Genomic DNA, 26,522 nt, shown 5'->3' on the forward strand with positions numbered 1-26,522 from the left:
AAAAAAAAAAAAGTCATCATGACAGGAATAAATCCATTTTCCTCTGATTCTTTTGCATCTATTTATGAACCACATTCTTCTAGTTAAAAAATGAGGAAACAGCAGAGATCTCAAAATTCTTTGGGGAACCTTATCTGCTAAAAACCCATTTAAATAAATACTAATCTTTTCTTTCTCTTGCTCTGAACCTCAGTTTCCATAAACTGTTAATATCTTCTATAAAGTTTTGAATGGTTATCTCTTCCAAATACACCATGTTGGATCAGATCTTCCTTACCTCTCACCAGCAGTATTTTAATAGATCTGAACTCTACAGTATTTTATTAAAATAGCTGTTTAACTTGTGTTTCTCTTGTTCTTTCTCCTCTGATAAAATATTGGCAGGTTAATATTTTTAAACATATATATGATCATGTCAATCCCTTGCATTTACACCTTCAATGGCTCCCCACTATCAGCCAAATGAAGTGTAAATTAACTAGGGGTGCCCTCAAAGATAATCATGGTCAGCCACCTATAGATCAGGACCTGGCTTCAAATTTCATTTCCCACTCTTCCCCATGCTGCTCTCTCTCCATGCTTTACTGGGACTTTCCTTCATCCTCTCCCACCTAATCTATGTAGCCTCCTCAGGAGTAACAAAAGTAATCTTGCTACAGGGTATAGAGAAATTACATGAGACTAGAGGTAAGAAATAAGTTGATGAGAGATGGGAAAAGAGAGATCAAAAAAGAAAGCCATGATAATAACTTTTATTCCTCCCCTTGGATTCCCAAGCAAGATAACATAATAACTAGTTTGAATTGAATTCATCATGATGAATCAAAGACCTAATATGTTCCCCACAAAGTAGCGGGCACTCCAAATATTTTTAAAACAATTGATGAAGTGTTCATGATCTTCACATGAAGATTCCAATGGCAAATCAGTATTGCTCACAATTTTACAAGGAGTCATTTAAGATAAAATAGTCAAATAAAATTGTGCAAAGTTATGTAACAAGCCTTAGAGCTAATGAAAGAAGCATTTGATGTCTTCAGGACTTAACCACCTAAGGCTAAGTTCTAGATTACAAACTCCTCTAATTATCCTCTGTTTATCACAATAATGACAATTATAGGTTTTAAAACCTCCTAGATTTCTAAAAGATACTGCAAATTATAATAGAGAGGATATGTATTTTCAAGCAGCTGTTAGGAAAAAAATTAGCAAAAAGGTGTAACAGGAGTTAATTATGAATGGCCAGGTAACAGAAAGGAGAGTGAATTCTTTCTAACTATAATAACTAGAGAAGCTAATACATGTAACAGCATTATGGGATATGATGTTATCTCTAATTTGTCTTGGGCTGACTCACCGTGTTTATTAATAGTTCAGAGAGATAAACATGTAGTTAATTTTATACTCCAGCTATAAAATGCCATCTTTTCAAATTGAAAGTCAAAAAGAAAGGCAAATTTAAACTCAGAATAGAATTAAAAGAATCATTTGGGTTTTGATTTCTCTTTTATTTATAAAATAAAATAAATGAGAGTCACCCTGCTTATAGTCATAAAATTTTTAAATTATAGTACCATACTGTTTTCTGGCAACCAACTGCTGCATTGACAAATATAGTTTTATTTCTAAGTCTGATTAAATAAAAATTATATATATATATATATACACACTCTCAAAAAAAGGATACCATATAATAAGCATGTATGAATAAATATCAGAGAAGAATTATTTTTCTCATAAGAATTTGTGTAGCAAGGTGAGATCCATCAAAATTCTGATATGATTTGTTATCTACCCCCATGATTTAATAGTTTTTAAATTGCTACCACTATTCTAAACCTGTGTGGAGGTTTCATTTGGTAATGAGCATGTAGGTTGGAAATGATAGAATCCCCACATAAACTAACTTGAAAAAACAGAGGAATTAATTAAATGATGTAACCTAATTGCAGGAGGTCAAGTGGATGGTGGTTTCCAGGGATATCTGCATCCTAGGCTTGAAATCCCATTAAAATTCTGCCATCATTCTTTCCTCCGCTTCTACTTGTCAGCATTATTTTCAAGATTGTCTACTACAACAAGGGTGTAAATGTGACCAATACATTTCCTGGGCTCTCATTACTTAATTTAACCACCTAACAAGAAGAGACCATCTTCCTTTTGTCTTTTTTCAAAAGTCCATGAACAAGACTCCAGCCCAACTAGGGTCATTGGCAGGTGGATCAGTGATGAAGATTTGAACCCCTACTTGAGCAATGTGGTTGGAGTTAAAGGGAAGAGCCATACATCAAATGAGCAGAATGAGAACAGAGAAGTACCAGAGGGGGAGGATTTTAACTGTCTACTGCCACTGTTTGTCAATACAGTCTTTCATCAGGCAAGAACATAGAGTTTTTAATTGATCGTGTGCATGAATTCTACCTAACTGAATTCAGTGGCACACCAGGATACTTTCTTTATACCTAGTATTACTGATGCATCAAACTGAATGAAAACTGTCTCTTGAGCTGCAGTGTTTAACTCCTTCCTGCCTTACCTCCCCTTCCCATTCCTAATTGGTTATTCTGGTCTACTTCCTTTGTGCTGACTTTCACACATCCAATCCTTCTGATGAAGGCTAAATTCTTTCCTAGCAACCATTTTATAACAAAGTTGAAATCCTGGCTTTTGATGTGTGTTATACTTTTACAAGCTCTCTACACAAGGAGGAATAACTCATACATTAATTAGCTTTCTGCCTGTGGTTTTATTAAAACCACTTGCTAGCTAAAGACCTCACACATTGATTATAGCTGTCATTTTGATAAAATTTGAGTGAGGCTAAAATTCAGTTGGAACAGCAAATTAAAATTTGCACATACTTGTGAGACCCAAAAGCTGGAACTATGGGTTCTATTGGAAATGAAAGAAATTTGTTCAAACACATTCGAAATGGCAAAGGCATGGGGTTAGAAACTCAGTTAATGACCTTGCTGCCTGAGAAATGTTACCCTGGAGTTATCTTCAGCCAGTGGTTCATGGACAGCCTTTTACAGCATTGTGGAGAACTTAGATTTTACTCTGAGTGAGACAGAAGCCTCTATAAGGTGGATGCAGGTGGAAGTGGGGTCTTCCCAGGTCCCTGAGTAGCTATGATGAGTAGAGCCCCTTTCTCAACACATAGCATAAACAAGAAATAAACTTTGCCAAAATTGCTGAGTTTTTAAGGGTTTTGTTGTTGTGGTTGTTTTTGTAGTGTAATCTTACATATAGAGGTCAGAGATGATGGTGCACAAACTGGTGTGATTCTTAAAGATCATGAGAAAGGATCAGCTACCAAACATATTTCAAAAGTGAGGGTGACAGGATTTAATAATAGGTTGAGGGGGAGAAATAAAGGAGTCGAATTTGATTCAGAAGATTTGGGTCTAAGCAAAAAAAAAAAAAAAGAATTATGTGATAACTTACCGTTAAGAAGAAAAAGCTAAGTATAGCGAGCATATTCTGGTGTGTGTATGTGTCTTGTGTATGAAGATTTGAGTCTGTGGGGGTTTTTTGTAAACCATATTAATTTGGGGATATCTAAATGGTATTTTAATGAAAATGCAAAATAGGCAAAGAGATAGGTGTGGAGTTTAGATAGACATCAGAGCTGGAGACTTTTGGGACTCATTATCACAAAGCTGGTATTAAAACCATGGGACTGTATGACGTCACATAGGAAGTAAGTACAGAGAAAGAGAAGACACTTAGAATTGAGCCCTGGGGTGCTTCCACTTTTAGATACCAGAAAGAAAGGGAGAAATCCAGCAAAAGAGACCAAGGAAAAGTGACCAGAGAGGTTAAAAAGAAGGAAAAACTATGGTCCAAGAGACTGAGTGAATAGAGATCAACTTTCAAATGCTCTTGAGAACTGAGGATTCACAATCAGCTTTGGTAATGTGGAGGTCAGTAGTGACTTCAACCGGAATTGTATGGGGACGAAAGCTTGAGTACAGCAGATACGTGAGATACTGGAAGGAGAGTGTAGACAGCTCAAGAATAGTTTTGCTCTAAAGGAGATCTGAGAGATGGGATGCACTAAGGGGGATGCACCATCAACAGGAGGACTTTTTTTTTTTTTAATGTATAAGAGATGGGGTAGCATGTTGTATGCTGCTGAGAATGACCAGTCGAAGAAGTCAAGATGAATTTGCAGAAGTGAGAAGTGCTGGAGCAACCAACATTCCTGAGTTAGCAGAGGAGAATAGCATATTATGCATCAGTGCAAAGGTTGTTCCTAGAAGTATGAACATTTTAACTACTGTATTGCATTCAGCCAAGAAAGCTAAGGATACAAAGAGACAGATGAAGGATGTTACTAGATTCAATGGTCAGAGCTCATAAAAGCTCTCTTCTAATTGTTATTTGCTTAGAGAACTAGGAAGCAAAATAGTCAGCTGATAGAGAAGAAGGGTAAATAGGTGGAAGTTGAGAAAAGGGGAAACATATGGAAACAGTAGTTTCAGAAAGAGGAGAGTGAACTAGTAGTAGAATTACATTCTAAAAAGGAAATAGAATCACAGGGCAGGATCATTTCAAAAGACTCAGCATTGACTCAACACATGTCCACCAAGCCTGTGCTGCCTGTGAGGCACTTTAGGAAGTAATATAAATTCCTAAGAACTTTGGTGCATATACATATTTTTAGGGAGTAGAGGGTCCAAGTATTTCATCATATTCTCTTGGTAGACTTGTTTCACATGTTCAGTTCCATGGTGGGTTTTTTCCCTTTGTCCTATGACTTATATAACTTGAGTATGTACCCACCTCTACATCTGCATAGTGTCTTTCAGGACAACTATTTTTATCTGCTCTGCTCTTGATGTATTTTAGCATTAACCTTTTCATTTGTTCTTTACAAATCTTTGTGACTTTACAACCTAAGATTAATATAGCTAACAGGATATGGGCAGTGACTAACATAATTGCTATACTTTTTCCTGAGACTGAAATTATTTTTTGGAAAACAAAAGAGTTCTTTCATTTTTTTTAAAGATTTTATTTATTCATTTGACAGACAGAGACATAGTGAGAGAGGGAACACAAGCAGGGGGAGTGGGAGAGGGAGAAGCAGGCTTCCCGCTGAGCAGGGAGCCTGATGCGGGACTTGATCCCAGGACTCTGGGATCATGACCCGAGCCTAAGGCAGACCCTTAATGACTGAACCACCCAGGCACCCCCAAAAGAGTTCTTTTAATTAAGGAATTATTATATAAGCTCCCGCGACTCCTTCAACTAAAGAGGAAAATCTCCAAACACATAACCACAATTCTTATTTTTGAGCCTGAACACTTTTGTTGTCTGAAAGCTTTTTACCCTGTCTTTTGCACCATAAGTAACTGTTATACTATCCCTCCTACCTTAAGTTTATTATCACTGGAATTTTTACACTGAGTTGTCTCAAGATATTTTTACCCTGAGGACAATTAATCATCATTTCATATATATAATATATTTTACTTCCTGTTTTCACAGTGTCCTGGATTTATGCGGATATCAATAACACATTCTCTGACTAGATCTGGAATACTGTTTTATGCTATAGTAGACAATCAGGAGCGTGTGAATTCAGATTATATACAATGACCATTTGCTATGACCTCACTTCCTGGAATCAACTCTCAACCAAAATTTTATTTCTTTATAACTAACCAATTACGAAAATTTGACAGATGGTTAAATTTTAAATCATGATAAAAAAAAAAAACCCTGCATTTACAAGGTTAAATAATCTAGACATCAGTTTCACTTAGCCTGATGTTTAATTTTGGAAAAATTAAGTCTGATCAGTCTCCTTAAATTCAATATAATCATTCTTCTGACAGGATTTATTTTCACAAATCCCAGAGATATACCCACTTCTCTTCTGCTTGAATACTTGGAATGGTAGACTTCACTGACTGAAAAGATTCCTTTTTTTAAAGTTTTTATTTTATTTTATTTAGTAATCTCTACATCCAAGAGGGGTCTTGAACTCACAGCTCCAAGATCAAGAGTCTCATGCTGTTCCAACTGAGCCAGCCAGGTGACCCCGAAAAGATTCTCTACATGATCTTGAATATCCCACATTATCTTTCCCTATTTTCAATCATTGAGTCCTAATTCTCAGAGGTAATAAAGAGTAAATCTACTCCTAAATAAGAGAATACATCAAAGTTTTTAATATGGCTTTGATGTTCTCCCTGGTTTCTTGTTTCCATTTCATAGTCCCAAAGTACTCTTTTCTGAATATAATCTGATTTGTTTTAAAAGATCTTTTTAAAATCAAAGATTCTTATCCAAAGAACAGTGGAAGGACTTCATTCTTTTCTCTAGATATAATATTTTAATTAATGAAATCTGCAACTTCATTTGCTCTTGTTTTCCACACTATACTACCCTGAGTTACTTTTCTAAAATACTTAAGTATTCTCCCCGTAGATGGCAACCAAAAAAGTTGTCCTTTATTCTATTCTATAAATAAATTTTAAAAAATTAAAATCACATATATTTCCCCTACCTAGAAATTGCTTCTTGAAGAGAACTCTTATTTTTTTTGTTTTGTTTTGTTTTGTTTTCCCATGTAGTGACTACTCCATTTTATTGTGGTTTTATTACACTAATTTAGCTATAAGGGAATCAATCCCTCCCTCCCCCCAATTTCAGTCCAAATATTTTGGACAAAGTTCATTTGCTCTGCTCAAGGGATAGGAACTAACCCTAACCTAAGACAGATTATTTCTTCATTCTCACCACAAAGGTTAGTTCAGGAATGGGCCCATAGGACCAGTTTTACTCAAATCAGGTTTTCTGTTTGACCTCTCAGGAAGCTGACCTATTCTTTTTCCCATAAGACATAAACAAGAGAGGGTGCAGGGCCGGCAGCACCTGATATGGCCAATTTGCAATCATTTGAGCCAATACCAAGGAATCACAGTCTAAAAAAATGGAGAGATTAATCTCATTTGGATGATATCATTTTACCCCTGGGTCAAGCTGACCTTGAAGAGAGTTTACTCTAGAACTGTAATTGGATAAATAAATAAGTTCCCTATTTTAAATGGCCTGCCGCTTGTGAAAGCTAGTATCCTCAGTGATAAACCACTGTTAAAATTTTATGTGCTCCAATCTCCATCCGGTTTAAAAATATGTTAAATGCATCTAGGTCAAATGCCTAATGACATAAGTCTGTGGCATTCCTGTTCTAAATGTTTAATGGGCAACCTACCAGGAAAAAGACACAGTTTCCATACTCATGCCTTGCTCTCAGCGTGAGCTCTTGTATCCGCCCTATTGGGGCAGTGCTCACAGTACATTATAAATGTCTAGTTATTTTCCTCGTTTCCAAGGTCTTTAAAAACAAGTACCATGTCTATTACACTGATCTATCTCCAATATTTAGCAGATTTCCTTGCCAATATTATGCCTTTAGTAAATATTTGTCGAGTGACTGAAGGAATGAAAGCAGGATTTCTACAAGAAAAAGAATTAAACTCACAATATAATCCTCTTTATTTCTTTCCTTGATGCTTATGCCTGCCTGCAATATGACCTCAAACTAATAAGGGAAAACAGAAAAGAAAGAAAGGACAAAGACACTTAAGCAATCTACAATCATCATTTCCTAGAGTTGGCAAAAAAATATTTGAGGGTTGCAAAAGACAGTGGGATTTCTTTGGTGAACTCCTACTGCTTTACTAACTGGTAGCCATGGCCAAGTTACTTACCTGCTCCAGTTCTGGGTTCTATAAAATGGGCATCACATTCCCCATCTCAAGAATTGTTGTAAGGATTAAATGAGAGAACAGTGAATACATTTAACTGTTACTATTTTAAAAATGCTCTTGATAAAAAGAATACATGTTGGCACAATTTGCTAAGCTATTTCGAAAATTTGCTTTTGGTAAACTGGGAGAAGTTGAACTTGAAGGAAATACCACTTTAATGATTTTTAGGCTTTACTTTCACAGAATGAAAGATCTTATAGACTTTAGGACATGTAATTTTTAAAAATTAGTAGATATTTCACATCTATATGCTTAAGTGTTTATCTCAGATCACAAGGAAAACTCAGGCTATGTAATTCCCCAACAAACTGGTCAAAATCCTTCCATATCTTCTAATAAAAAATTCTTATTTCGGGGCACCTGGGTGGCTCAGTTGGTTAAGCGACTGCCTTCGGCTCAGGTCATGATCCTGGAGTCCCGGGATCGAGTCCCACATCAGGCTTCCTGCTCAGCAGGGAGTCTGCTTCTCCCTCTGACCCTCCTCCCTCTCATGCTCTCTGTCTCTCATTCTCTCTCTCGCAAATAAAAAAAAAAAAAAATTCTTATTTCTAATTGATATCTCACTTCCTGTACCACTCTGATAATCTTCTCATTAAAATTTAATTTATGATGTTTGCAAGAGACCACTTTGTTTTGATGTTAAGTTAAATTATTTTGTTTCTTATTTTTTTCAGAAAATAATTCATTCTGAATATAAACTGTAGTTAAAAATAATTTATCTAACATGGGTACAGGAAATACATAAAACATCAATATGCCCATGCAAACAGAGAAGAAATACTTGTAGTCTATGTACTGATTCTTTCTCATATGTATCTTAATCCTCCCTCTTGAAAGTACTTCACAAAATGCAACTCAAATTTAGGGCTTATTTTCTTTCTGTCTTCACTGGGAGGGTAGTTCTGATTCTCTATAGTAAGTATTAAGAAGATTAAAATTAGTTACTCGTATACCAGTCCCTTTTTTCCAGGCCTAATATGTTTTAATACAAACCTTTTCCCTTTCCGAGGCTTAAGATGTATATATTTTTTTTTAAAGATTTTATTTATTTATTTGAGAGAGAGAATGAGAGAGACAGAGAGCACATGAGAGGGGGGAGGGTCAGAGGGAGAAGCAGACTCCCCGCCGAGCAGGGAGCCCCATGCGGGACTCGATGCGGGACTCGATCCCGGGACTCCAGGATCATGACCTGAGCCGAAGGCAGTCGCTTAACCGACTGAGCCACCCAGGCGCCCCAGCTTAAGATGTATTTTATTTTTTTTTCTAAATCAAAATAACTTTGCTTCATGTTAGCATTGGACCCAAACACACTTTTGCATTGTTCAAACCAAAAGCTAGAACATGGAGGATTATCTCCAGAGAAACCACAGCATGGCATGATATTACTTCTCCCTCACCTTCTCTGAAGCAGTTTAGTTTCTATGTGGCTAATCCAGATGTGATATAAGAGGTAATCAAAGCTATCATATTAAGTAACAAGTCAACAGACGTTCCCGTATTGTTCCATTACAAAATCCTTTGCCCTCTAGAGAATAAGCAACTATTGTCTTACATCTCTGTGATTACAAAACACTTGAAAATATATTCTTTTGCCTTTGGGGCAATTCAAGCATTGTAAATGTTTTTAATATAGTCAAGCTGCCATTATCTGAACTCGGACTTGCAACCTAATCCGTACAGGAACAAAATGCTAACTTGAAAGGCATATACTGTTGCCTTATAATTACAGAGCACCCCTAAGTCAAGGTGGGGAATTACTAATTATATCCGGTCTATTTGTGCCAGATTTCCCATTATTTATTTGCCTCAATAAATTTTTTACTAATTTTATTTACAACATGCATTAATATAATTGCCCTGATATCACTCAAAAGTGTGTGAAATATCCATTTCTTTGTAACACGATATTAACTAGATTATTACAAAATTTATAGAACTCTGGAAAAAATCAATCTAGGTTTCAAAGTGTTTAACAAATAATGCTTAGCTGATATATTTATCAAATCCTTCCCAAATACATAGGTGCAAAATACAAAATTTAAATATAAGATAACTTTCTAAAACCAAGTATTTCTCAAATAGTGAAGAAGAGATAGAGCGAGCATAAAAACCTGTAATAATCATCTCAAAATACAAGTCTGGAAAATAGAAATTTGCTCTTTTAAACTAAAACTTAACAGTGAAAGCATATGAAAGATACTATGTATTATCTTACCCAGTGATATCTATACATATAAATATTTCAAGGAAGTTACTTTTCATTACATATTAATTTATTTTAGTGGTCTCTAATCTGTGCCATGTAAATTATTTTGAGCTCTAGTAGCTAGAACAATCTGTTACAAAAGATTCATAAAGTAAAATAGATGCTATTCTATGTCTGCTAGGCATAAAATTTAATGACATATTCAAAGCTATATGCTTCTGTAAAGTATTATTTACAATTTCTCAATGACAAAAGGAGACTTACATAGAGAAATGAAATCAAACAGTCAAAGATTTTAGTTTGTGCAGAATTTAATTGTATTTGTCGCAAACAATAATTGAAAATATGCTATGGAAATAGATAAGGTTGCATTCTCTAAAACAGCATAACCTTATGAGTTTTGTGGGGTTTTTTATGAATGAATAACTCTTTAAAAACATTAAAGTACTCCTCACAAACTTACTTTTTACCAGTCAGTGAGCATCAAGAACATTTTGATATGTCTTTTTCTAAAACTGAGGCTTTCAACTCAGACTGTATTTACTATTGGAGTTTTAGTTTTATCACCAGAGCTGCCTAATCTTACATTGTATTTCTTGCAAATGCATGCTTCTTTTTATAAGGCAATCTAGATAGATTCTTCTTCAAAACTTGAAAACACCAACTTTTTACTACTGGAGCATCTGTGGCATTATCTCCAAAAAAGCAGATTATTTTTTTCACCCATGTGCTCATCGAACAATGAATTCTAAATTATCTTAAACTTCCATTTATCCCCTGTCCCTTTGAGCATCAGTCTCTCACATTGTGTTTATGTCCATAGGCTCTAAATTCACCTCCCAAAACAAAGCTAAACAAGACAAAAGAAAGTCTCTACTTTTTCATATAGACACAATTAAAAAACCATCACTGCTTTCTTCTCCATTTTGCACTGCCCCTGTAATCTGGCTTTCTTCTTTCACTCCATAGCAGGTACTCTCCTCTTTCCTGCCCTCCTGTCACAGCTTCTAAGTAGCATTCACAAGGTTGATGACTTCATGATTCTTGAACCATCCATTTCTGAAATGTCTCTAATACTTAACTTTTTTGCTTTTCCTTTAACCTCTCCAGCAATTCCTTTCAGCCTCTTTTGCTTTATTCCATTATCTAATCTCTACATGTTGGAATTCCCCAGGTCTTGATTCTGTATTCCACTCTCTTTTTCTTTTGACACAATCTCTCTAGGTAATTTCATCTATGCCCAGGGCAATAACTATGATCTATATGGATTTCTGTATTTGTAGCTTTACTTCAGAATTCCATCTGAGATCTAGACCCATATATCTGACTGTCTCTTCAGAGTACATGGGTTAAAATCCTGACCCTGACATTTACTAGTTGTGTGACCCTGGGCCAGTTACTTAACCTCTCTGTGTCTTAGGTTATTCACTTTATAATGAGGATTAGAACAATCTGTTTCTTCACTTATTATAAATATTGAATGAGTTGGTATCGTAAAACAGTTAAAATAGTTTCTGATACAAAATGCGAATGATACGTCACATACACTTGAAACTTAACATACTCAAGAGGAAACTCTAGATTGTTTCCATCACAGTTGTTCCCCATATAGGCTTCTCCTCTCAATAAATGATACCATCTTTTAACTGGCTTACCTCTTCCCTTTTCTCCCTCTTACCCATCATCAAAATGAGTATATACTTGTACAAAACGTAAATCAAAATGTTTTCTTACACTGTTAACACTCTTCAAGTGTTTCTAATTACACTTTTAATAAATACAAACACCTACATATGTCCCTGCATATTCTGACCACATGTACTTCCTCTCAGACATATTGCATGTATATATATCACACGCACGTGCGTGCGCGCACACACACACACACTCATCATATTCACATTCACACGTCGCATAAAGATGCACACATCAATGGCTGGATCCTTCCAATATATCAGATTCCAATTTAAATGTTGTCTCTTAGAAAAGCCTGCTCGGGGCGCCTGGGTGGCTCAGTCGTTAAGCGTCTGCCTTCGGCTCGGGTCGTGATCCCAGGGTCCTGGGATCGAGCCCCACATCGGGCTCCCTGCTCCGCGGGGAGGCCTGCTTCTCCCTCTCCTACTCCCCCTGCTTGTGTTCCCTCTCTCACTGTCAAATAAATAAATAAAATCTTTAAAAAAAAAAAAAAAGAAAAGCCTGCTCTAACAAGCTTATCTATTTAAAGAGCTCCCTAGGTTTCTGTCATTACCCCAAATTTGTTTCCACTATGGCCCTTACCCCAAATTGTACTTATGGACATTATGTTCACTAATTCACTGTGTGCCTCCCTTACCAAACTGTAAGCTCCATTAGGGCTTATGTTCATTTATCTACCTCTGTGTACTCAGCACCTAGTACAATGGCTGGTAGGTAGTTAGCATTAAGTGAATATTTCCTGCAAGAATGCATGCAAGAATGAATGAATGAGTGAATTCGCCCTTTTCTAGCAGCTGTTCCAGAAAAACTAGTCTGGTTTTTCAGGATCTTTCTTGTAATTTATACTATATTCAGATAATTCTTGGGGAAAAAAAATCACGTTGTAAAGTGTAATAATGAAACATTTTATGCCATAATCAGTTATCATGTCAAAATCATTTCCATAATTAATAGGCTCATAAACATTACAGGGTGGTAATGAATTTAACTCCAAAAAGTGTATAATAACTTATAACTCCAAAAAAGCCTATCTGAGAGAAACGAATCATAGTTTTGACCCATTTCTATGATGGTGTATGTGTTTTCTCCAGGTTATAATTATTTCATTGCAAGGAAAAGCAACTTTTAATTTTTTTTAACCATTATCATCTCATCAAGCATTAAGAAAATTATTTCTTCAAAAATGTTATTTTGTGAAATAAAGAGATCTCTGATCTACGGTTTAGGTAGAGAACAACACAAACTACATTGAAGTATGTCTCATGGGCTCTTCAAACTGCCACGCGGCTTGACTGAGCCATCTTTGTGCAATTCAGGCCTTCAACAACCTTCTCTTATTATATGAGTCTTAGCTTATAAAACATGTCTGTATCTTTACGGTAGAGACCTTGGGTACCCTCTTTCAACTTCCTTCCGGTTGGAAAAAATGGAATGTCAAAACCCCACATCTTCCAGACTCACTTGCGGTAGATGTAATTCTACCAGTCAGATACACCTCCAGGAGACTGAAAAGCAGAAATATTTTGACGAAGGTTACTTGGATGGGAATCAGTTGCCAAGGCTGGCCTCAACATTTCCAGGGTCTAGCCTGCAGGTGTCAAGAGGCAGCTTCAGTGACTGAAGCGGCTTCCTGACCGGCTGACTGCCCTGGTCTCAACAATCCAGGAGCAGCCCCTTGACTGCAGTTCTTCCAGTCCTTCCACCACCTGTGTATGCATCCACTCTCCTGTACAGAAGCCCTTCTGCTTGTCCTAACTTGAGTGGCGTGTTATGTCTAATGCTCAAGTCTGATATAAGCATAGGGAGATGGTTCTTAAAAGTTTTTATATCCGGGGCGCCTGGGTGACTCAGTCTTTAAGCGTCTGCCTTCGGCTCAGGTCATGATTCCAGCGTCTTGGGATCGAGCCCCGCATCAGGCTCCCTGCTCGTCGGGAAACCCTGCTTCTCCCTCTCCCACTCCCCCTGCTTGTGTTCCCTCTCTTGCTGTGTCTCTCTCTGTCAAATCAATAAAATCTTAAAAAAAAAAAAAAAGAAAAGTTTTTATATCCTTTCTTGATTGCTTTTTTTCATGGTATTCAGACTGAAACATACCTCATGACACTGAAAAAATATCCTCGTGAATTTTTTTCCCATTTCATACAACGTTTTTTAAGTGGCAGCTATTTGTTTGCACCAGGACAATTTGAAATATATACAAAACAAGAGATTATTATAATGACCCCTGATGCACCAATTACCCAGTTCCAACCATTATTAATTTGTGAACTGGCAATTTTATATCATGCAAAATCCCACCCACATTTTCCCTAGCATAGATCATTTGCAAAGTGTGATTTACCAGTTTCAGGCAGTAGAGGCTCATTTATCATAGAATTTAAGTCTTAGGTTGATTTGCATCTACATAATTATAATATATAAATGTAATAAAATAAAATAACAATATAATATATAGGTAACTTTATATGCTATATAAGTGTAAATAATATAAAAGTCAATATAAGTATAATAAAATATCATGATAAAACCCATAAGTATCTAAGCATATATTATGCCTTGTAAATTTTCTACTCTGGGGCTAGAGTAGTAGCATCCTACATTCTGCCATATTCTTCCAACTATTTTAGGAAGAAATGACATATGTGCCCCAGCTCTTCAAGATTTCAGGTTATTTTCAATTTCTCTCATTATCTCTGGAAACTACTACTTTCATGTTTCAAACTGGCTGTTTTTAAACCATATTGCCTCTCACATGAAAATACAGTTGGAGAATTATTAAACTCTAAAAAGAAGCAAGAGTTAAAACTTCTGTATCTGTCTCTCTGTCTGTCTCTCACACATACCCATACACATACACACACACACAATTTTGAGTATTTGGGGGTTAAGGGCTTGTAAACAAACAATTTATACATATTTCCATTAGGAAGTTGAACTAATTTTTTTTTTTAAAGATTTTATTTATTTATTTGAGAGAGAGAGAATGAGAGAGAACACATGAGAGGGGATAGGGTCAGAGGGCAAAGCAGACTCCTCGCCGAGCAGGGAGCCCGATGCGGGACTCGATCCCGGGACTCCAGGATCATGCCCTGAGCCGAAGGCAGTCGCTTAACCAACTGAGCCACCCAGGCGCCCGAAGTTGAACTAATTTTTAAGAGCCAACAGTATTGTTTGTCATCACAAGTGAACACACAAACACACAAGGAAAACTGGTTCCCAGAAGGACAAAGTTGTTTTTCAACACTAGCTGAGCAGCCCTCCCCAGGTGTGCTGAGCAACTGCCCAGTTCGTTCTCTGTTCCCACAGATGAGCACACGAGCCCTGGCCTTGTAGGAAGTGGATGAATGAACTCTGACCTCGTGGGAAGTGATACGGGCATAATCAGTTGTCTTGCCAGTGGTATACAACCTCATTTTGACATGACTGCTGGGCTAATACCACAGGTCTCCCAGTAGCAGAGAAATACCGAATTTTCCCATCACTCACTGTACATAAAGGTGTGTTGCCTTTCTCCTAAAAAACTGAAACCAAACCAAAACGACAACCACACACATCACTGAGTTTTGGCAAACGTGTTCTTCCGATTTTGCATTTGCAAACATATAATGAATACTTTGAAGGTTACAATTCAAAACTTCCTTCTGCAAATACCTGGCAAAACTGATGGCCCAGAAAGGAGAACCTTGTTTCCCTTTAGCACCCAATCATAATCAAGCACAGGTACGCTGACCCCAGCAACCAAGTTCTCAGTATCATCATGTAGTCAGAATTGCATTTTCCCTTTCTTATGGTAAGATACATATTTCACCAGGGACATGAGGAAAGCTTTAAATCAAATAAATTGAATGAGTGTTCGATAATACAACAGACTCTACAGTAATCCATCCCTAATAATAAAAATTTGAATGCAAAGTATTTGGCAATGAGTTCTCAGACCCACAGAACACCTGGAGGTCACTTCCTGAGCATTTCATGAGTCATGTACCATCATGCAACTCTTGCCTTGCTCCTTTGAGATAAAAATCTTTTTAAAAGGCTCTTTCCATCCCTTTGAAATGTAATCATCAAGAACAATAGTACCCAATCGCCCAGTTTCCGTGGGATAGTAAGAACGTCACTCCTTTGGTATGTCTTGCTCCAAGTTGTAAAACTACACTCCTGTCATTAAGTCATTAAGTTAAGAAAAAAGTTTACTTTTGCTTTGAGTGGGCCAGTTAGTACACACGGATGGCTTACAACCCTCTGCCCCTTTCAGCTCATAAAAAGCCTCCTGCTTTTTATTTCAGTGAAATTGAATTCAGAATGAGTTGTGACCTCTCTCCTGTATTACAACAGCCTTGAATAAAGTCTTCCTTGCATGCTTAATTTTGTCTAGTGCAATGTTTGCTTTGACGGCTTGCACATGGACAGATTTAAGTACCTATATCCCAATTTGTTTACCTTGCCCCAAGATCCTCTCCTGAGCAAGCATCGTGAACATAATCTGACTAAAGAAACAAAATACGGTACCTTTTTTTTTCACATCAATGGCAGTGTCCTTATCCGTTTTCTTTTTGACATCTTCTTTTTCTGGTAGTAAAATGGGAAAATTATAGGCATTTATCTAGTTAATTCTCATATATGTCAGGGCACACATGACTGCCATTATGGCATCCAATACATCTTCTATAGAGTAATCCGAAATCAGTGCCGTAGTCATGCCAAATATGAGTAAACTAGCACCTTCATTACAGAATAGTGGCTCTGGTGTGTTTTCTCTTCAAGAAGGGAGAAACTTTTTGCTAAGCTCAAAAAAATTTTTTTTCTCATGACAATGGAAACATTAAATGCCATTATTAATTATGGTATAATTCAATAGTTCTTTTCTGAAAGACATTAAAAGGAATATATTGAAAGTTCTCTGCGCTATCAGGCCACTGGAAGCATGTCAGAAGCTCAGAAATCTCTGGAGCTTACTTGGGACTCCAGATGCACTGTTTTCAAATAGTAACAAAATACAGCAAACCGATCAACTAGTTTTTTTGCCCCTATACATTCAATAGTTGTCCTTTTGATAGACACTTTTCATTAAACTGAATGAATAGGAATTCTTATATTTGTATTTGCAGTCAAACGAAGTATTGAATTAGAGAGAATTAAGCACCACTCCCCAGGAAGAAAAAAATTCAATCAGTTAACAATTTGTAAAAAGTGTTAAGGCATGACTTTTCTTTTTAAATATTTATCAATTTCAACTTTATTTGGAATATTTATAAATCTCAAGAATGTTCGTTAATGACAATAACAATAAAATTATTAATTATTATTCATTCTTTTCTAGAAAACAAGAGTTTGCCAGTAGCATTGTAAAGGGATCTTAATTGACTTGTGTGTTAGTTTTTTTTTTTTTAAGATTTTATTTATTTATTTATTTGAGAGAGAGAGAGAGCATGAGAGGGGGGAGGGTCAGAGGGAGAAGCAGACCCCCTCCTGAGCAGGGAGCCCCATGCGGGACTCGATCCCGGGACTCCAGGATCATGACCTGAGCCGAAGGCAGTCGCTTAACCAACTGAGCCACCCAGGCACCCCAACTTGTGTGTTAGTTTTTAAGTTACTTACCTTTCTTTTTTGTTTCAGAAGTCACTTTCTTCTCAGCTTTCTTCTTTTCCTCTTCTTTTTCTAGAGAAGAAAATTTAGTACGAAAGAAAAACCAAGATTTGAATGAAGCCTTACTGTTAAGTCAGTTCAACCTCCAGATAGCTTTGTGACTTTGACCAAGTGATTTAATCCCACTAGGCCTTATTTTCCTCGTTTGTAAAATAATAGTACTTCCTTCAAAGTGAGCTAATGTTTACAAAGCGCTCCGCACAGTGCCTGGCTCAGAGTAAATGCATAAAATGGTAGGTTGCTAATATTGTTTATAAATAATGAACAAGATAGTTTGAGCTTTCTGAACCAAGCTATCGCTTGGTGCCTAAAGTAAGATAGTAATATATGAAATTAAAATCTCATTTCTGAGGAAAAATACTGCAGGTAAGCTAAAAGAATTATTATTTTGTTTTCTTTTTGTATGTTCAATGTCATTAGAAATAATACACTAGGCCATTAATGATATCTGTTTTGATTTAACAGTTTCTCAAATCTGCTTCTTGTCAGCAGGCATTTGGAGCCTGGTGACATCTGTCTGGTATGTTGGGGACATAATTTCCACTGCCCTTTCTGAGTGGTTATATCAACGAGGATACTTAGGCTTTTTGCACCCAGAGGTTGCAGAAATTCTGGGTGCCACAGAGAATGGCATGTGGTGCCTCTAGACTTCTCCATGGAAGATTTCTTTTTCAGAGATCTGAGAAAGCCTTGGTCTGACAGCAGAGGGAATCTCAAATGCCTCGCCGTAGCCACGTAACAACTGGACATCCCTGGACATGGTTCCGGTAAGTGTACTCATTTCAAAAAACAAAGTGCTATAGAAGCACAGAGTTGTCGAAATGGAATATGCAGTGTTTTTAGGTTTGAGTAAGGTTGAGGATGGAGATCGACTAATTTTTTATCCTCAATTCGTAGTGCTATTTACCTTATATTTGAAATACCTTTCTCTTTGTCACTTGTCTCTCCTCACAAGTATAGATGCCAAGCTTTCAAAGATTTTCATTACCCAGAACTATTATGAGATTGTTTCTATGCTGAAAAAATTCAATGCATAGTTCTAGTGTGAACACTGAAGTTGTCTACTAATGATTGCATCTTATTAAATATAGGAATTAATTCATTCCCTTAGAGATAGAGATTTTTTTTACCTACAAGATCAAAGACAACACTTTCAGTGTTAGAAGTATAATTTATAAAGAACCCCTTCTCATGACTCCTAGAGATAAGCTCGTGTCGTAGGAAGAAATATATTCACACTCTGTCGGAATGTGTCTGTGGTCTACCATTACGCTTGCTCTTCCAGTCAGGAGAAAGTCAAGAAGTCCAATTGTGATAGTTCCAGAGTTAGAAATAAACCAACTGAGTTCCACTTTGCCTTTTCCTACAGGTTTATGCATATTAAATATGTAAATCGTGTTTCAAATTCTGAATAAAGATGCTTTTGATTTAAGTATCATTACTTTCAGCTGGTCTGGGAGAAATTTTACATACCAGGGCGTTTTCCATCTTATCTAAAAAATGCATATGCCAGACAATTGAATAAGCATTTGCTAATTGTTTGTGCCAGAAAATGGGTTAATTAAAATACAGATTGCTTGTAAATATTTCTTAGCACTTATCAGACATCAGCGCTGTGGTCACAATAAGATCACAACTCAGGATCCAAGTCTCTCAGTTTCCTAATGTCGATGAATAAATATTTTATTTAAAAGTGCATGTTGGGGCGCCTGGGTGGCTCGGTGGTTAAGCGTCTGCCTTCGGCTCAGGTCATGATCCCAGGGTCCTGGGATCGAGCCCCGCATCGGGCTCCCTGCCCAGCGGGGAGCCTGCTTCTCCCTCTCCCACTCCCCCTGCTTGTGTTCCCTCTCTCGCTGTGTCTCTGTCTGTCAAATAAATAAATAAAATCTTTAAAAAAAAAAAAGTGCATGTCAATTAGTCAATCTTACATTGAACTTCAGAATGAAAGTCGATATTTGAGGTCATAAGATGAAAGACGTTCTTTTCATTTTTTTTTTTTAAAGAGAATACTCTTGTGCAATAAATCCTACCCTTTAAATTAATATAACTGCAATTTTATTGTGGTGATACAGTATTTTTGCCTTAGTTCAGATTGAATTAAAGCTTCCATTTACACTCTGCCTGTGATTACGGCCATACACTGAGAGAGTCATGAATAAAAGCAGAAGTCTACAAAAATAATGTATAAATAATGTACTTTAATAACATTTTTATGAATTAGACCTTTAAGCTGTAGAAATTCTGGGTGCCATGTAGAAAGTCGGGGCTTACTTTATCCATGGTGAATTCATTTAAAACATTAATTCTGAAGATTTGGCATTTCTTCAAGCACGATTGTCTCTATTCTATAGGTGATTTGGCAGGAGCAGAATGAGTGGAATTATAAAAGACACCATAATTTAATTATTTCCTGCTTGGAAATAAAAGTAACCCATGTTTCTTTTATGAAAATTCTTCCCCTATTTTCTCCCTCAACAGTCAACAATACCCTTCCCTTTCCACCTGGGACTATGCACCCAAATATTTCATTTCCTCCTCACCCTCTCTTCCAGATTGTTGGCTGTTTTTTTTTTTTTTTTTTTTGTGGCAGCTAGAGAAGAGTTAGAACATTTAATGCCATTGGCTTTCAGAGGGGTAGCAATTAAATGTGTCTGTAGCGTGTGAACTGATCAGTGTCCTGCCTTTCTCTGGCAAGAGTGTCATAGGTCCTGAAATGATGGGTCTCTCTGGCAGGGATCACAGGGAAGGCTGGTGGAGAGAGAAATCCTCTCCACAGTGAGCAGCTCTGAGCCACAAATATGTTATTCGCTTCTGAATAAATTAACATCAGATGAAAGAAAAATTAAATGACTTACTTTTTACTTTCTAAGCCCTTACAATGGGCTTTTCTCTTGCTTTAAAATGTTTTTATGTCATCTCAAAGCCAGAGAATGAACAATAGTTCATTATAACCGTGAACCTTTCTAAGATGCCTGTTCCCAGCAAAACGGGAAAATAAATGCAACTGTTTAATTTTTCATCCTATGTTTTGTGAGTCCCCTCTTTTCCTTTCTACTGTAGAGATTATCCAAATTTTACACGTCAGATGGGGGCTTCTCTTCTAACCCTCTATGGCCAGGATTGATGGATTCTTGGTCCCAGTCAAGTAAATAAAGGCGTGTTTCTTCCAGAGCAATACACTCCAACACATTTTGTCACCGTCACCTTATTGCTTTAGAGTGGCAGAGGTTGGCTTGGAACCCCGCTCATACCATGATCATGGGAAACTTCACACAAGCAGATAAGTTCAATGACACCAGTGATTATTACAGTTCTCCATTGTTATCTTACAGAGGCACGAGGCAAGAGAGAAAGCATGGGTGCTAGCGGGAGTGACCTTGGTCTAAATTCTCTGACCCTTTCTGGTTGCGGAAAATTGAGCAATGCACTATGACACACTGAATTTCGTTGACCTCATTTGAAAAATGGGACTAATAAAATCTACTTTGCTGGCTTGTTGTGAGGAATGGGGACACTGAGCTGAAGTGCCTAGACCAGAGGGGATGTTCATAAAATAATGTTAGCAGCAAGTAGCTATTATGATATTTTAGAAACAATAGAAGTCTGACCACATATAATCTTCAGTAATTTCTTTAGATAGGACATTTATTGATCTATTTGAGTAAAAGCACGCTAATTCTTACTTTTCTGTATAAAGGGAGGCTGTGTCTGGAATATTTTATGTTGAGAAACTTCAGGAAAAAAAGTACATCAGTAGGATTTAACATGTTATAAAGGGGTGCTGTGCTGGAATGAAGAAGCGGATTCTAGTCTTGGTTTCGCTATAATTAGTAGCCGCTGCCTTATGCAACTATGAGTAACTCTTCTGTCTTCAACCATAAAAGGCAGGGGAATGAGTAGAGTGTTTAGAGCCCTCTCCACCCATTTATTCCTTCATTCTCCAAATGAAGCATGCTTCTTCTTGCATTTATTTCTCAATTTTGCTGGGAGCAGGTAACTTAGAAAGCTTTTGCTTTGTAAATAGCTACTGTATGGTTTTGCTATGGCTTGAAAAATGTGAAATCTGGAAAAATGTCAATTTTTAAGACTTTAAATAAATATGTATGCTGTGTATATCACAAATAGAGAATATGTGTACATGGTGTCAGGAAAAAAGTGGTGAAAAGGGTCTGGTAGGGATAAGGGTCAGGAAAAAAGAGCTTGTCTTAGAGGATTGGAGAATGAGAGGGTGGAAGGCAGCATTGTTTTTTGTTTGTTTTGCTTTGTTTTGTTTTGTTTTTTAAGGAAGAAGGGTAAATCTTTCTAAATGGGTAAGATCTGAAGAGAGTCTTTAAAAAAAGCAGGAGAGTTTTGACTATCGAGAAGATTTTTGCAGCAGAGGAAAAATATCTGCCAAGACCTTGAACATAGACTCTGCTTTTCATGGTATGATGGTCCCATTTTACTGTAAGATAAGAGACTACTGAGAGGTTCCAAGCAGAGAAACTATATGATGCTGAGCTCTGTTTTAAGAGGAAATTTGGCTGTTGCTGGGTGGTGTTAAGGATCCCACTGGACTTTGTGATTATGTTGTAAGGAAGAAAATTAAGAAAGTAAAAGAATTCAATACAAATATTCTTGTTCTTTTTTCTTTGTTTTCTTCCTCTGAATTTTATTTGGGACTCTTGAAGCAATGTAACCTTATAGAATGGTGGTAGGAGTACCTCACTTTACATTGTAATTAGGTTGCTATGGCAGCAAAGCTCTCTAAATTAAGGACTTCACTCGAATTATCTGGCATAACTACATTGGTCTGTCAGAACTTGAATCCATTGTCTTTGCCTTGGCTTTTCCTTTAGTGATAGCTGAATTATTCTTGGAAGCCAGCTCTTCTCATTATCAGCTATTAAAACAAAAAATTCACAACCAGCAATTCTATAACACCTTTCAGAGACTACCTGAGACTCTTAAAATGACAATTTTCTCAATCAACAGATGTTTATTTTGCCTTACGTCAAACCCCTGGCCAGGGTCTATGGTTTTAAAAGATTCCTTCCAGGAACACTAGGTATGGGAATAAGAAGTGGGAAAGTTTACAGTTACAGTAAGGACTTTGAAGGATATTAAAGATAGAATCTAAGGGAACCATCACAGAGGCCCAAAACCAAGGCCAAGTGAAAGTGCAAAAGCTACTTCTGGGGGCAGTAAGCACAGACAGAGTGTGAAATGGTCTGTGGAGCCTGGCTCTGACGGAGGGTGGCAGGTGTTACTCCCAGGGCCAGCTGAAGGACCCCAGGGGCAGAGCGACTGCTCGGGTCCTGCAGATACTGGCTGAGAACTCTTAGTGATACAGCACCATTCACGACAGAAATGTCCCGGAGGACCCCAGACCTGATCACTGTAAATCCGAACTTTTTCAAGAGACCTTAAGACAGTTCATTAAACCTGGAAAGGATTGTAGAGAAGGGATCTCAATGATTATTTTATGTGGTCAGAGCAAGGCAAAAAAAAATGTATTTAATTTTGGTTGGAATGTTACTTATTTCAAGGTGAGAGGAAATTTCACTACCAGATGAAAGCACATGACCTCAGGGGCATCAGCATTTACTTGGTCCTCAGGTAAAAAGTCTATACCTTCTGTAACCAGTGAGAAAATCGGTTCAGCAAAGAGTCACTGCCCAACTTCCCAAATCCCAGAAATGACACCGCAAGGGTTCTAAACAAAGCGAACCGCACACCCTGTTCTCCCTGCTGCAAGTGGAAAATGAAGCTTGTGGTAGACGTATTCTATCAGACACTTGCCCGTGAACGGACCCCGGCAGAACCAAAGTTTCTCTTTCTATGGCATGTTGTCAAACAGCTTTCAGCCCCTCACAGCCCAAGCACTCCGACATAACCACAGTTCTTTTCTGTTTTTGAATTTCGTAGGCAAAAAGGGAATGCAAAGAAATAGCTTGATACATTTCAAATTGCAAAAAAGTATCTTATGTTAATTAAACTTGGTATTTAAAATGGATTAGGTAGATTTCCCTCAAACCTTTCAAAAACGATAAAAGCATTTTTAGATAAGTGTGTTACTTTTGAATGGGTTACATTTATATAGATGAAGGCTGCCACACTTATTTATTTTTTTCACTTTTCTATCTAGATGGGAAAGCAAAGGCAGCCTCAGAGTGTGTGTGGAGGGGGGGCGGGTAGAGAGAAAGGAGAGAGGGAGAGAGAGAGAGGGAGATATGAGACAGAAAGACTCTGGTTTTTATTTTTCCCCTCAATGCTTTTACATTTTAGAAAGCAAGATGGGTATTAAAGAGGGCATGTATTGGAGGGTATTATGCTGAGCAAAATAAGTCAATCAGAGAAAGACATGTATCATATGACCTCACTGATATGAGGAATTCTTAATCTCAGGAAACAAATTGAGAGTTGCTGGAGTGGTGGGGTGTGGGAGGGATGGGGTGGCCGGGTGATGGACATTGGGGAGGGTATGTGCTATGGTGAGTGCTGTGAACTGTGTAAGACTGTTGAATCACAGACCTGTACCTCTGAAACAATACATTATATATTAAAAAAGAAGAAGAAGAAGAAGATAGTAGGAAGGGAAAAATGAAGGGGGGTGGAAATTGGAGGTAGAGACGAACCATGAGCGACTATGGACTCTGAGAAAGAAATTGAGGGTTCTAGAGGGGAGGCGGGTAGAGGGATGGGTTAGCCTGGTGATGGGTATTAAAGAGGGACGTTCTGCATGGAGCACTGGGTGTTATAGGCAAACAATGAATCATGGAACACTACATCAAAAACTAATGATGTGATGTATGGTGATTAACCTAACATAATAAAATAAAATTAAAAAGAAAAAGAAAGAAAGCAAGTGCTCAAAATCTGTTGACTTTCACTAAGTGAGAAGCTCTCCATTGCCACACACTTATCTCTGGGTAGCTTCATATAGTATAATTGCAATTTTTGTTGTTTCCCCTGTGTTTTTTTGCTTTTGTTTTATTGGTTGTTTTTTGTTTGTTTTGGTTTTTGGTTTTTTGGTGCTGCTGACATTTGGAGACCTTGGAAGAACTCTTTTAACACTTTTAAACTTTATTTTTATGTGGAGTCATTGCTTCCTCAAGACCTTTTATTGTAAACACTTCCAATGTGTTTTTCTATAAAGGTAAGAAAAACATAAATATAAGATTCTTTTCTAATATCTTTTCATTTTCAATATCATCTTATTTATAAAATATTATTTTTCTCATGGCTTCACCCTAATTTTTTTTTTTGCATTTATTTGTATTTGGAAATGGATTGTAAAAGTACTCCATTACATCTGGAATGTCAAGAATGCCTAGAAACATCAGAAAATTGAACTTTTTCTTTTTGCGATGAAATCATCAATATTTAGAGAAAAAGCTGGTTATCCTTCAAAATTGAAATATACATCACTTTATAGTGCCATTTCAAAGATGCTGCTATTTTTATAGAGAACTTAGGACTTGATTTACTACATAAATTAAAAAGACTTAATAGTTATTTGCAAAAATAATTTGACTTGAAAATTACTAAAAATTAGGTATATTGGGCACATTGTATGAGTCAATCAAAACCCTTCAATTTAAAAAAAATATGCCTAATGGAAATCAATATTAAAAAGGAAACAAGCATCTTTTCAGAGAGTACAACTTTAAAGTCATCATTGTATTATGTTGAATTCAGGTTTATTTTATTTTTTTTTTTATTTTCAAATCATGTATCTTAGAATTTGTATCCAGAATATATAAGAAATCTTAAAACTCAGTATAAAATACAGCAACTCAATTAAAACAAAAGAGTAGAATAAATCATTAAAGATGATACACAAATGTCTAATAAACATGAAAAAGATACTCAACATTATTAGCCATTAGGGAAATGCAAACTGTAACCAAAATGAGATATTTCTTTACTCTGGCAAACATTAATCTTTTCACTAACTATATCCATAGTTTGCCTTTTCCAGAATGCCATATAATTGGAATCACACACAAATTTCCAGATTGCATTCCTTCACTAGGTAATACACATTTTTTTTAAACTTTTTAAAATTTAAATTCAATTAATTAACACATAATGTATTATTGGTTTCAGAGGTACAGGCCTGTGATTCATTAAGGAGGGCATGTGATGTAATGAGCACTGGGTATTATGAATTCGGGTTTATTTTAACTCATGGGCTACATAAATTTCATCATCTCTCATAAACTATCCCAAATGAATAACGAAACAAAATGAATAACATATAAGGTCTATTGTAGTAGATCAAAAATTTTTTATGTTTTAATGTTTAAAAATATTAAGAACAAAAAAAAGCACTAAACACATTTAAAACATTTAAAATCCACACCTAATTGAAGTGAGCAACCCTCACCCTTTATTATGTGAACAATTGCCAGGACTCTTTACTCCATTTGGCTAAAACCGACCTGGCTTTAAAGACTCATTTTGTTCTAGAGAGGAATAAAAATATCTTTTGGAATTGTAACAAGTTCGTATAATAGGAAGAAACATCTAGGTCAAGCTGACACAAATAACAAATAAATGTTTTATAAAGAAAAACTGGTACTTACAAGTTAGAGCTTTTGGAGGGACCCAGTTCTATTTTATAAAATGCTTTATGGGAAAAATTTGCTGGCATGAGAGGGTTCTAATCAGAATTCCATAATAAGAAAGCTACTATTAGATCACATTCACTCACATTCACAACCCACGTCATCCTTAACTTCCTGTCTGGTCCTTTATAGATCAAAAGACAGGAAAAAAACTTTTTTGATACCATGATAAATGTTATGAGAGAACCCCAAGACAACAAATAAAAAAGATCCTAGTCAACAGGTGGGTCCTTTTCTGTTTCCTGCTTCGTGGGTGCCTCCCCTGGGTCCCCAGAGTAAATACTGCTCCTGGAGAGTCGAATCAGACAGACACCCCCTGGCTATATTGTCAGATGTGTAAGGGGAGAAAAGCTTTTATAGATAGGTACGTCAATAGGAAAAAGTTAATGGTTTTCACAAAAAGTCTTTTTAATAATCAATAATGGGAAATCAAAACCAAATAGCAAGGAAAAAGTTCTAAGTTTAGAGATGCAAGTTTCTTATGAAATATATTTGATGTCTATTAAAATGTATTTGTAGTTCATGATCCATGGGAAACTCCCATTTCTTTCCATTCTTCTTTCCCTTTTTTTTTTTTTT

The 26,522-nt window shown here is 36.6% G+C and overlaps 1 protein-coding gene and 1 long non-coding RNA gene across 19 annotated transcripts in view; one reads left to right on the forward strand and one right to left on the reverse strand.

The window, feature by feature from the left end:
• TRDN (triadin) overlaps window positions 1-26,522 on the reverse strand; it is a 373,567-nt gene that overhangs the window by 191,012 nt on the left and 156,033 nt on the right. For 17 of the 18 annotated variants that reach the window (XR_014147926.1, XM_081828915.1, XM_081828916.1 and 14 more), the window contains 2 exons: window positions 17,284-17,343; window positions 16,195-16,254 (listed from right to left, as the gene is read on the reverse strand). Coding sequence is in view for 17 of the 18 variants with exons in the window: in XM_081828915.1 (XP_081685041.1) it covers window positions 16,195-16,254; window positions 17,284-17,343 (120 nt within the window). In the remaining variant the exon portion in view is untranslated. The remainder of the gene's footprint in view (window positions 1-16,194; window positions 16,255-17,283; window positions 17,344-26,522) is intronic. The other variant, XM_081828920.1, reaches the window with a different exon arrangement.
• Window positions 20,675-26,522, forward strand: part of LOC115942334 (uncharacterized) — a 47,840-nt gene continuing 41,992 nt past the window's right edge. Inside the window, exon 1 of the long non-coding RNA XR_004076927.2 lies at window positions 20,675-21,324. This is a non-coding gene — a long non-coding RNA (uncharacterized LOC115942334). The remainder of the gene's footprint in view (window positions 21,325-26,522) is intronic.

The sequence above is a fragment of the Leptonychotes weddellii genome, chromosome 8 (genome assembly GCF_054177405.1).
Source record: "Leptonychotes weddellii isolate Sample4059 chromosome 8, ASM5417740v2, whole genome shotgun sequence".
NCBI lineage: Eukaryota > Metazoa > Chordata > Mammalia > Carnivora > Phocidae > Leptonychotes > Leptonychotes weddellii.